Below are 13,725 nucleotides of genomic sequence, written 5' to 3'. Positions count from 1 at the left end.
CTGCATTGCATTAAAGAATCTCTTCTTTGTGAACTCATAAATTATTTGTTGGAGTACAGATGAATACACTACAGCAAGCCAACGCGTATCAGGTTTATCTCTGAATTCAGCAGAGGAAATCAGCTTTCTATCGCAGAGCGATCACTCATTACCCGTCCGAAATGTCAATTTCTTTACAAAGCGCGGTAACCCAGAAAGTCACTTCTAGCATGAACTGATAAAATGCTTGACCGCTGGAGCCCATGGTAGACTAAAGAGATCTTACCTATTTACAATTGCTTTCAATTACTTACGGTGGAGATATACCCCTACATGCCCTCAATTGTTCTCTTGGGGTGAGGACATTCCATTGATTAGATTTTATTTCCCCCGCTATTTTTCCCTTGCGGAAGGGCTAGCTTCAAGGGCAACTGTAGAGCACACAAACATGCATGCTTGTTTAATACAAATCTGTATATCTGCATGGCTGTCCTTTTTCTATCAACGAATAACGTCTTACAGCCCAGGATCAGAAGTGTAATATAGTGCCGATTACCAGTCCTTAGATGTGGTGACTACATTTGTTTTCTTTTGTTAGGTTTGTTGCGTTTACTTTCTAGGGGCCAGATTCACAAATGAGATACGACGGCGTTTCTCCTGATACGCCGTCGTATCTCTGTTTCTATCTATGCGACTGATTCATAGAATCAGTTACGCATAGATATCCCTAAGATCCGACAGGTGTAATTGTTTTACACTGTCGGATCTAAGGATGCAGTACCGCGGCCGCTGCTGGGGGGAGTTTGCGTCGTAAACCAGTGTCGGGTATGCAAATTAGGAGTTACAGCAGATCCACAGCGGTTTTTCGCGTTCGCTACGTCGCCGCTAGTCTAGTTTCCCGTCGCAAAGTTACACTTTTTTTTTGGTGCCTTAACTTTAGTCAGCAAGTGTATTGCTGTCTAAAGTATGGCCGTCGTTCCCGCGTCGAAATTTTAAAATCAACGTCGTTTGCGTAAGCCGTCCGGGAATACGGAAGTACGCTACGCGCGTCGCCGTTCAAAAAAATGACGTCACGGCGCGCAAAGCGCCGCGGGAGTTAGGAAACGGAGCATGCGCAGTAGGTCCGGCGCGGGAGCGCGCCTAATTTAAATGGCACACGCCCATTTTAATTGGCCCGCCTTGCGCCGGAGGCCGCGGGCGTAGTTTTCATCGCAAGTGCTTGGTGAATCAGGCACTTGCGATGAAAAATTGCGGCGGTGTAACGTATCTAGGATACGTTACGCCGCCGCGATTCTACGTGAATCTGGCCCTTACTTCCTGTCCTAGGGTGACAATGCTCACCCGCTGCACTGTGTCTATACCGAGACAGCATTATCATCTTAGGACAAGACTACGACTTTACCTTCTGCTCTTCTCCGTAACATTGGGGAAGGGGGTGGGGGGGTGGGGATTCTATAATTCTGTAATTCTTAGAGACAGATGGGAACAATGAGCACTTTGCATTTATCAAACGTATATCTAATTGTATAGTTCATTGTTAGGATTTACACACCCTTTCCGTCTCCTGGCATATTTAGTGCTTGTAATTTAAAGGGTTACACCACTAAGAGCAGATCTGTGGAGAAGGGTCTGGTGAGTGTGATGTAAAAAGAAATGTGTTCAGTAGAGATGAGTAGAGTGATTTCGGCAAAATTGATTTCAATGCAAAATTAACAATTTTGCCGTCAGCTAAATGCTCCCAAAGCAAAATTTTGCTCACGGAGCTGATAAAGAGATTTTTTTTTTTTGCAGCAAAATCCTCTATTTTTTTATTTTTTTGTATTAAGAAGTTAGATTTATTAGATGGTATTTAGGGTATTTGATCACCTCTGCGGTTTTTATTTTTTGCGCTAAAAAACAAAAAAAGAGTGACAATTTTGGGGAAAAAAAACTATGGGCCAGATTCACAAAAGAGATACGACGGCGTATCTCCTGATACGCCGTCGTATCTCTGTGATCCGCCCGTCCTAACTATGCGGCTGATTCATAGAATCAGTTACGCATAGATAGCCCTAAGATCCGACAGGTGTAATTGACTTACACTGTCGGAGCTTAGGATGCAATTCTATGCCGGCCGCTAGGTGGCGAGGCCATTGCGGTCGGCGTAGAATATGCGAATGACTAGTTACGGCGATCCACGAACGTCCGCGTTACACGTCGCTCTAACTTTACGTTGTTTCCGTCGAGATACGCGTCGTAAAATTAGGGCTGAGCCCTAGGTGTTCTAAGCAATGTTAAATATGGCCGTCGTTCCCGCGTCTAAATTTAAAAAATCACGTCGTTTGCGTAAGTCATCCGTGAATGGCGCTGGACGCCATTTACGCTAACGTCTAAACAAATTACGTCCGTGCGACGTCATTTAGCGCAATGCACGTCGGGTAATTTTCCCGATGGAGCATGCGCAGTACGTTCGGCGCGGGAACGCGCCTAATTTAAATGGTGCCCGCCCCATTTGAATTAGGCGGGCTTGCGCCGAGCGAATTTACGTTACACCGCCGCAAGTTTACAGGTAAGAGCTTTGTGAATCAGGCACTTACGCTGTAAACCTGCGGCGGTGTAACGTAAATGGGATACGTTACGCTGCCGTGGAGCAGCGTAAATGTATCTGAATCTGGCCCTATATTTTTTACTTTTTGCTATAATACATATCCCCAATTTAAAAAAATAATTTCTTCATAAGTTTAGGCCAATTTGTATTCTTCTACATATTTTTGGTAAATAAGCATATATTGATCGGTTTGCGGAAAAGTTATAGCATTTATAAACTATGGGAAATATTTATGCCATTTTTTTTACTAGAAATGGCGGTGATCTGCGACATTGCGACCGGCAGATCGGACACTTTTGACACATTTTTGGGACCACTGACATTTGATCAGTGCTATAAATATGCACTGACTACTCTATAAATGTCACTGGCAGGGAAGGGGTTAACACAAGGGTGCGATCAAGGGCTTAAATGTGTGTTCCCTCAGTGTGTTCTAACTATATGGGGATAGGACTGACGAGGGGAGGAGACATATCGTTGTTCCTACTTAGTAGGAACAAACGACATGTCTCCTCTCCCCTGAAAGAACAGGGATTTGTGTGTTTACACACACAAATCCCTGTGCTGGCTATTGTGCATGCAAACGCACATATCGGGTCCCTCGCTGTGAAGCAAGCGTGTGTGCGTGCCCCTTTCGGTGGCTCTTAAAGGGAACCCCGTACCCGTACAGTGTTTCACGCAGGGGTGCCACTCTGCCCCCCGTAAAAAGACGTGAGCCGGTCAGGAACTGGTTAATTGGTTTGCGTTAAATTTATAGGGGTTGATTTACTAAAGGCAAATAGACTATGTCCAATCCCTGCACTCAACCTTTCACCCTTCCCCCTCCATCAAAATAGACATGAATTTAAGATTCTACATTTGAAATTCCAATAGTACCTGACCAAAAAAACAAAATCTAATTGTATTCTTTTTTTAAAACAACTAATACTTGAATCGAAAACCAAATGGTATCCTATAAATAAATAACAATATATAATTCCAAACAAACCAGTATATATGGACATTAACAGACTCAGCATGTTCCACTAGTACCGCAAATGGCATCTGTGGCTAATTAGCCATAATATAGGAGACACCATATAAAGTGCACAGCCTCCAGAGGATTCCAAGATGATCCCAGGAGAGCTGCTGCACATGAAAGATCACAGACTTGGAAGTAAGTGATTTTATTTTGAATGCTGAACTAATGTTCTTTTTTACCAACACCTCATTCAATAAGAGTCCATTTATATTAGATACTATGGTAATATTATTTATCATTATTGTTTTTTATAATTAATAGATATGGCACTTTTCCCTGCACATCATCAGAGTGATATAACTTTGTTGGCAGGAGATTAAAATTGCAGCATTTGTCCATACACATCCCTTAAACGCCGGTTCACACAGGGGCAACCCGACTTACAGTGCGACTTTGCAAGGCAACTTCAGCGTGACTTCAGGGCGACTTGGAGCAACTTACAACGCAACTTAAAGTTGCCTCCAGGACAGGCGACTTTGGCTGTGGCCAATCACAGAATAATCAGCTCTGTGGGAGGGAGGGGTTTGCCTCAGTAAACAATTTTCTCTTCCTGTAAAGTTGCTTCAGTTAAGATGGTGATCCGACTTGGAGATGACTTCCATTGAAATCTATGGGTACAAGTTGCCTAGAAATCGCCTAGTAGTACAGGAACCTTTTCTGAAGTCAGGGCGACTTCAGTAGTGTGCATTAAGATGGCTCTCATTCACTTCAATTGAATTTCTCATGTTGCGCGACTTGGAGCAACTTGGGGCGACACAAGTCGGATCCCAAGTCGCGATAGTGTGAACCGGCACTAAGGCCCCATTCACACCTAGGCGTTTTTACGCCTGAAGCGCACTGCTCACAAACGCCAGAGGGGAGAATTAACATTATTCCCTATGGTGACTGTTCACACCTGAACGCCTGAACGCCCAAACGCCTGTCGCGCGAAGCTCAAACAAGTCCCGGACCTTTTTTTGTCGCACGTATCGTTTGGGCGTATTTGAGCGTTTTTTTTTTTCCCATAGAAAGTAATGGGAAACGCGCGAATTGAGCGTATCGCGCGACAACGGGCGTTTGCTACGGGCGTTTCGTCGCTTTAATAAATAGAACTTGTCGCCCATGCAGAAGATTAAAAAAATCTACCAACATAGCAACAAGTGATGAAAAGATGATCATTTTTCCTATTGGCTAAAATAAAAAACGCCGAAGTACAAAAACGTCGCACGACGCTGTATGCAAATGCGCAAATACGCGCGACAAAACGCCAGAAAAAAACGCCCAAAAAAACGACCGAACGACCGACGCTCAGGTGTGAATGCAGTGTAACAGCCACGGTAACTTTGTGTATTTTTGTGCTTGGTTATTATTTATTTACACAGAATGGTTTACACACTAGCATCCATTTAGATATACATGGCACTTATTATTCCTCTCATTGTACTTATTTCCACTCCTACTACATAATCATCATTTTTCATTCACGCACACTTCCCAGGATGTGGAACTCCCTTCCACCATTGATGGCATCCACGGGGAGTGAAGATAAGTTAAAAAAAAGTTTATTTGTGTTTCTTTTATACACACATTTAGGTGGAACTGGATGGACCTTTGTCTTTCCTCAACCTTACCAACTATGTAACTATAAAATTGCTCATTGACCGACAGGTAAATCAAAAGAGACAATTTATTACAAGCAGTGCTTGAAATCACGAGCATAACTTGCAGTTATCCAGCCATTTACTACCAGCCTACATAGAAATGCAGCATAAAAGAAAAATGACTAATTTGTGAAATAATAATGGAAATAATATTATGAGACTCTTCCAGTTACAATCTAGAATCACACTAAACCATCAGTTAAACAGGATGACTAATTCACCCATATGAATTCTACCTCCTCCTTTTATTTACCAAGCAATAAAGCCTTTTATTCTATCTAGCTTTAATCTTTTAATGGCTAACCTGGATACATCAGATTTTTTTTTCATACTTCTCATTTTGTTCTCTACAAATAGTCAGATAAGTAAATATTGTCAAATTTCTTTCTTCTCCTCAAGGACCCTTGACAATGTCTGCCAGCCTGCTATCTCATATAACTGCACCTTATCAGGAGAGCACATTATTTTCAGACAGGTTCAGTCAAAGGTTTCTAATAATGTGCTCATCCCTCTAATTTATCTGTATATCTCAAGCCTTAAAGTGGAACTCTACCAAAAGGAAGGAGATATAGGTAGTCAATGGGTGATCTGACCCTCAAATGACCACTCAAAACTCAAAGACACGGTCATCTTTCCCATTCAATGGGCAACATGACAGTGTCCTTTAAATAAATGAATGGACAAATGACAGATTCTATTATAGAGTCTGTGAATGAATGAAGACAAATGAGGCTCGCTGCGCCAATGTAGGTCAATAAAAAGCATTACAGAATTGGCATGAGCATGTGAATGATGCCACCCTGTTGTTTATGTGGCACTGCCATTTTTAACTGCAATGGTGGCGATTCCCCCATGCCAGAGCATTCATCAGAAATCCAGATCATTTTATAAGGAAACTGTTCGGAAATATTTTTACACTAGTTAATGTTTAATGCATTTCACTTTTCCATCGCAGGCGTTCTGTTTCAAAAACACCTTTATTTAAAATGTAACTATTAAAATACTCTGTAATCCCTGATGAAACACATTCCTGTGGGCAGACTCTTGTTCTCAATAGGTGTATTAAGCTCATGATTAATTTTCTAGCAGAGAGCTGACATTTTAAATACTGTTTTTCCTGTACTGTTGATGAGACTTATTCCCTCTTGAAATGTCACTGCAAGAATCAAATGTTTCTATATCAAGCAGGCAGTGCAGGGAGGCATACACACAAATAGGGCTCAATAAGTGAATAATATGAGGTTGTGTGAGAGGAGATTATACAGAAAGCCGAAAGCAAGACCTGAAATATAAAAGATGTTGAATGTGTATTACCTGCCACACCATTTTATGATTTTAAGATACTTTAACCTCCCTGGCGGTCTCATTATGTCTGATTTTTGAATGTCAAAGCGGTACATTGTTTTGCAAAGAAATTTGGCGTTTTATATTGTAGGCCTGTAATTCTTAGGAATAACTCAATTAAATCTGTCCAAACAAGAGTGTAGCAGACATCCCGGGTATGATAACGTTTGAAACACGAAATCATAAATTATAATATAATAAATAACTAAATAATTATAAAAAATAATAATACTATTCAATAATGTAATCAGTGGCGGTGTGTCCATAGAGGGCACAGGAGCACCGCCCCCTCTCTCCTGCACCACTCTATCACCAATAGATAGATTCATGCATTGCATGAAACTATCTATTGTCGCCGCTGCCGCCCCTGCCGCCCCTATTCCGGTGTCCGACCCTTGTTGGGCGCCGGCCATCTGAATTACAGTGGCGGGGGTGTTTTTGGAAGCGCCTGATTAGAGCCGTCGGCTGTGCGTTCGCTGTTTACAGTGTTGTGTTAGAGAAGCAAATAAATTGCTTCCCTAACACTGACCCGCCTCTCAGTCAATATGGTGCTTGGTTGTGGTTACCCTGTCACCTGATTGGCTGAAGCGACAGGTGCTGTGATTGGACGCCTATCAGGCGTCCAATCATAGCAGAGATTACGGGAAGAGGACAGGAGAAGACATGGAGGACTCGGAGCGTGGAGGAAAGCTCCGAGACAGGTAAGTGCCTGGCGAGGGGGCACACTGGCAGCATTTGATGGGTCATAATAGCGGCAATTGATGGGGCACACTGGTGGCAATTGATGGGGCACACTGGGGGCAATTTATGGGGCACAGTGGTGGCAATTGATGGGCACACTGGCAGCCATTGATGGAGCGCAGTGGTGACAATTGATGGGCACACTGGCAGCAATTGATGGGCACACTGGCAGCAATTGATGGGGAACAGTGGTGGCAATTGATGGGTACAGTAGCTGCGTTTGATGGCACAGTGGCAGAAATTTATGGGTACAGTGGCTGCATTTGATGGGCACAGTGGCTGCGCTTGATGGGCACAGTGGCTGCACTTGAAGGTTTTATTTTTTCAGTCTGCTTGCGCCCCCCCAAAATTTTGAGCACTAGCCGCCACTGAATGTAATCAAATCAAAAACACTGAAATTTGTCCAAACAAGGGTGCAATATTCCTAGTCACTATAACTAGACACTGCATATTGGTTTAGTAAACATCCGAGGTATGAAATTTTTTTAAACATGGGACTGCACAAAGTCCAACGTCACAACAATCAAGACAATAGAAAGCGTCCCTCTAGCCCCTAGATCAGCTACAAATAAGCGATAGTGCATTGGAATCACTTGCAGAATTGAGCAATAGTGATTTGTGGGGAAATTCGTCATCAGACACTGAAAGTAATGACAGCGACAATTCTGCGACTGAGCTCAGTGCTGCGTGACCCGTACCACAGTCAATCAGGGTGAAAGAGATTGGGATTGATTTACTAAAGGCAAATCGACTGAGCACTTTGCAGGCGTGGTGGTTCCAGAGCTTAGTAAATGAGATGAAGCTTCACTTGGCAAAGAATACCCAATCACATGCAAGGAAGATAAAAAAACAGCATTTTTACTTGCACATAATAGTGTGATAGAAGTCAGCAGAACTTCCTCTTATTTACTAAGCTATGGAGCAATTGCAGTTGCAGAGTGCACACTCTATTTGCCTTTAGTAAATCCACCCCTTTAAATCTATGGAAAACTCCCCTTCTTCCCTCAGAAATAGAAAGGAGGAACACAGACATACCCGGTAATACAGAGGGGAGAACCTCTGGTTTAATCTAGGATGGAAAAGGACCTGGTGGTCCTAGTAGATGATAGGCTCAACAATGGCATGCAATACCAAGCTGCTGATAACATAGCAAACAGAATATTGGCATGCATTAAAAAGTGGATTAATAACTCCAGAGATAAAACGATAATTCTTCCGCTCTACAAGACTCTGGCCCAGCCGCACCTGGAGTATGCTGTCCAGTTCTGGGCACCAGTCTTCAGGAAGGATGTACTGGAAATGGAGAGAGTGCAAAGAAGGGCAACAAAGCTAATAAAGGGTCTGGAGGATATTAGTTATGAGGAAAGGTTGCGAGCACTGAACTTATTCTCTCTGGAGAAGAGACGCTTGAAAGGGGATATGATTTCAATTTACAAATACCATACTGGTGACCCCACAATAGGGATAAAACTTTTTTGCGGAAGGGAGTTTAACAAAATACGTGGCCACTCATTAAGATTAGAAGAAAAGAGGTTTAACCTTAAACTACGTAGAGGGTTCTTTGCTGTAAGAGCGGCAAGGGTGTGGAATTCCCTTCCACAGGCGGTGGTCTCAGCGGGGGCATCGATGGTTTCAAGAAACTATTAGATAAGCACCTGAACGACCACAACATACAGGGATATACAAGGTAATACTGACATATAATCACACACATAGGTTGGACTTGATGGACTTGTGTCTTTTTTCAAACTCATCTACTATGTAACTATGCAACTATGTAACTTCAATATACAAATGAATGCAATCAAAATTTTGGACTCCACCAATATACAGCAGGAGAACCCCTGGCTCCCTCACTCATTTACAGTATAGCATACGTGGCTCTCTCTCTCTTTCATTTCAGAATGTATGCGTGTATGGCCAGCTTTAGTGTTACCCATCACGTTTGAAGAGCTCTGGGAGTGTACCGATTGGGTTTCAAGAGACACTGTTAGAAAATATGCCATATTAAAATAATAATTAAGGATGGAAAAGTAAAAATATTCATTGTATTCACTGGTCTATTGGTTGAACTGGATGGACTTGTGTCTTTTTTCAACCAAAGTACCTATGTAACTACTGTATGTAACTATGACTATATAACTGATTTTCCACAAAGATACCCCGTATACATGATGGGTTTCATCACTCTCCCAATTTAGATCACTTATATATGAGCCCTGTAATGGGACTTTGCGTAACATGGGGAATAATGGGGGGCGCCACATATAAAACAAATAGAAACAAAAGCGTCTACATAACTTATCACAACCAACCAGATATCTGATGTATCATACCATGTTCTTTAGAATATGATTGGATATTATGAACAGCGTACTTTTCGTTTGTGCCACAATTTACTTTTCCCCTTTACAGTGCGCTTATAATAACTGGGAAAGAATGTAAGCTCTAATGAGCAGGGCCCTCTGATCCCTACTGTATTGACTGTTTTGCCTAACGTTGTAAAGAGCTACGCAAACTGTTGGCGCTACTGTATATAAATCCTGTATAATAATAGTAAAAATGATAGCCTGGACCAACACACATTTACCTGGGCCGCCTTTACAGTATTCCGTTATTCTCAAAGATTTTTGAACCTGGTGTCCTCATAAATATAATTGTTCCTCGTCCTGGCCATCATGAACTTGGGTGGAAACCATTACCCAACTCCCTTCTGAGCTTTCCATCTGTACCTTTCCCCCATCCCTACCTTTCACTCCAACTTTCCTCCTGTCTACCCTCTCTTCTTTCTGAATAGTTTTCCTCACTTCCTTTCCCTTTTGACGAGTATCCCAGGTCAATACAAAATGATCCTTTAATGAGACAAGCTGGCCAACTATGAACAATTCTTCTGCTTGTGGAAGATATGAAGCACCCATAAACATAATTCATTAAAACCTACCGCAAGCAGTGATGGAGGAGCTCAGAGGGGTGACGCCTGTGGAGATGCCTCCTTTAGAAACTGTAGCTGCCGAAGGGGTGGACGGTGAGGAAGAAGCCACTGAAGATGAGTTTGATGTTGTTATCCTCTCAGCAGACTCCATATCTGCAAAGATAAAGAAACAAAGGACATTTATATATAGGCAAGCCTGGGATGTAGACCCAAATCTGTAATCAACTATCGGTTCTGGATGTAGGACTTTCACTGGTGAAAACAAGTAAAGGTATGTGTCTTCTAATAACTCGCACACACGATCGGAATTTCCGATGGAAAAAGTCAGAGTTTTTCCATCGGATATTCCAAAGGAATTCCATCAGAGTTTACATAGAGAACATGTTCTCTTTTCCCCCGATGGAATTCCTTCGGAATTCCGATGTGAGTTTGGTCGGGCTAAAGCCAGATCGTGTGTATAGGGCATAAGTCTACCTAACCCTCAACTATTCCTGAATTAAAAATGTTGGCTTTAGTTACTGTTTAACCCTCCTTTACCCAAATCCTAAACCTAACGTTAAAATAAGTCGTTCAAGGCTCACCTTTTACATAAACTGGCCCATGCAGACAAGAGGCCCCTGTAGTTTAAAATGCACAGTGCTGTTTGTAAAAATATTATTTAGGGAAAATGCCATGCCTGTAGATCTTTTCTGTCATCCCTGAAGCCTGGCTGGAATTTCCAGTGTTCACATTCCTAGTCCTGATATTCATTATATTGTCAAAATTATTGTGAAGCCTCGTACACACGACCGAGGAACTCGACGGGCGAAACACATCGTTTTCCTTGTCGAGTCCCTTGTTAGGCTCGACAAGGCAAGTTTCTCCATTCCCGTTGAGGAAAAAGAAGACATGCTCTCTTTTTGGCTCGACGGGATCCTTGACAGTTTCCTCGTCGAAAAGTGTACACACGACCGGTTTCCTCTGCAAAAAAAAAATCCCAGCAAGTTTCTTGCTGGTTTTTGCCGAGAAACTCGGTCGTGTGTACGAGGCCTGACACTTGCCTTTACACGCACATGAACATTAATGGCATCCCATGAATTGTATTGTATTGTATTAGTATTACCAGGATATGGGTTACAGCAAAACTGCAGCTAAGCAATCTTTTTTGGGGATAACTAAAGTGATAATCTCTTTAGGAAGCTCAGTGGTCATTTTTTAGTTGCAGCTCATTTCCCTGAAATAAGCCAGGTGTAAACAGCCAATGGTGAATATTTTGGCCAGACTTCATGGGTGACAGAAAACGCCTCTACCCAGTATCAACGTAAAGGAAGTGAGGAGCAATCTCTGTAACAGAACTTGAGCAGCAGTAAAACCCAACATGGCCCAATATAGCCAAAGAAAATTAAATACTGCCCCAGTTTGGTCCACTCCAGCCTTTTGCTAGAACTGTGGTGTAAAAAATAGTAGATGACCGCACTCCAGTGAAAATAAATTCTTTATTGATGCACACCTAAAAAGATCAATACAACTGGAGAAGTGAGACTCTCACTTCTTGCTGGGGAGTGTAAGCGTGAAATCCATTAGACCATACTCCAGTAAAAACGATTTCCCTATTTGATGTAAATCCATTAAGATAAATACAATAGGAAAAGTGAGCTCTAACGCGTTTTACATATCTCACTTCTCCAGTTGTATTGGTATTAATAGATTTACATCAATAAAGGCACTTTTTTTTACTGAAGTGCCGTCATCAACTATTTTTTGCAAAACCCAGCAGGTGTTGTAAGTCTGTCACCTCTATCCAAACCTAAAACAAAAAAAAAAGATTTTGTCTGGACATGGCTGGATATACACTCACCCTAAACCTTAAAATAAATCTTTAACGCTTAGCCCCAACCAACATTTAGCCTATCACTTAATTCCAAAACTCCAACTAATTTGACTCCAACATTAATCAGAGCTAATCCCTAAACTAATCCCTATCACTCTTTAACCCTTTTCTGCAGCATATTTACACCAAAGCCATCAGCATCAAAAGATAACGGCCTCCCACTGTAAAGTAACAGGACCCATACCCCAGAGTGGAAAACTTCTTATCTAGGAATAGAAGGCAAAACTCCAGGGGGCTGGCAAGCTGGCTGCTATTTCATTATCACCTTTTTATGTGTTTTTATATGTTTTAAGGAAAACACTGCAGAAGAAAACATTTAAAGTTACAATACACAAGACATTTAATATGGTGCTGTATATTACATTATTTCCTGCACCAGACATGGTAAATACAGAGGCAGTAGCCTGTGACTGGACAGTGTAGGACAAGGATTCTCAAATTACGGCCATCCAGCTGTTGCGGGAACTACACATCCCATGAGGCATTGCAAAACTCTGACATTCACAGACATGACTAGGCATGATGGGAATTGTAGTTCCTGAACAACTGGAGGGCTATAGTGTGAAGACCCCTGGGGTAGGAGAAGCAGTAGAATGAGAAGCTCATCCCTCTGTCTTTCTACTCCTATCAGTATGGTCCTTGTTTGGCACACAACCACTGCCATCCAACTGATTGGCTCTTTGACATGCTTTTTTCTATCCCAGTCTAAACTCTGATGTACAACAACTGCAACCAGTGTTGCCAAACATCAGTATTTTTACTGGCAGCCAGTAAACAATGGGCACATTTCTCCTGCCAGTAAATGCCAGTGCCAGAAAAATCTTGTCAGAAACAAATATGGCTGTTAAGCTCGGCTTGGAACTGCGTATGCGCAGTTCCAGTCCTGAGTCGGCCGAGACCATCCCAGTGCCTGCTACAGTGGGTTCAGGCAGTGCCAACAGAAGGCACAGGTGATTCTGAGCATTTTGTGTGATGTCATGGTGCAAGGGAGCCGAGCAGAGCCTTGTGTGCCGGGCTGCAGGACGGGAATAAGGCAAACTGGCAACGGGACTGTCAGTGCTGTTTGGACTGGAGGGACCACTGCTGTCAGTGTCACTGTTAGAATCAATGTGTTTGTGTGCTTATTCAAATTTCTGGTGTGGGGAGCGGTAGTGACAGGATGGAGGAAGATTTTCACTAACAGAAGAGCAATCAGCACAAGGGACACGCTATTGACTGTAAGTTATGTCCCATGTGATAATTTTAAGTTTGTGATTCATGCTGCACTTAAGCTTTAATCGGTTTACACCTGCGGGAACCGAGACTTTAAACGCACAAAGACAGTAGCAGGGGCTCCTGACCATGTGGCACTGTGATTGGCTGCACAGGGCTGACATCATTAGGATCCCATTCTACTGGCTTCTGATTGTCAACAGTGGACCATGAGCTGTCAGTGACAACTTAGTCACAGTTCTAGGGATGTTGAAAGAGCGCGCCCCAGAACAAGACAGCGAAACATACTGTAAGTGTGGCAGATGGGCATTAAGGCCCACGTGCCCTGATGCCACATATATGCATACTGCTGTCGTAAATGGTTGAGTTAAGTAGGAGAATGCTGTTGTTTGTTTCTTC

General features: G+C 42.5%; 1 protein-coding gene across 1 annotated transcript in view; it reads right to left on the bottom strand.

Moving 5' to 3' along the window:
• BAZ2B (bromodomain adjacent to zinc finger domain 2B) overlaps window positions 1-13,725 on the bottom strand; it is a 426,898-nt gene that overhangs the window by 152,568 nt on the left and 260,605 nt on the right. Inside the window, 1 exon segment of the mRNA XM_040357901.1 lies at window positions 10,254-10,397. Coding sequence (XP_040213835.1) covers window positions 10,254-10,395 — 142 coding nt within the window. The 5' untranslated portion in view covers window positions 10,396-10,397.

The sequence above is a fragment of the Rana temporaria genome, chromosome 6 (genome assembly GCF_905171775.1).
Source record: "Rana temporaria chromosome 6, aRanTem1.1, whole genome shotgun sequence".
Taxonomy (NCBI): domain Eukaryota; kingdom Metazoa; phylum Chordata; class Amphibia; order Anura; family Ranidae; genus Rana; species Rana temporaria.
This window is presented reverse-complemented; position numbering and strand designations above follow the sequence as displayed.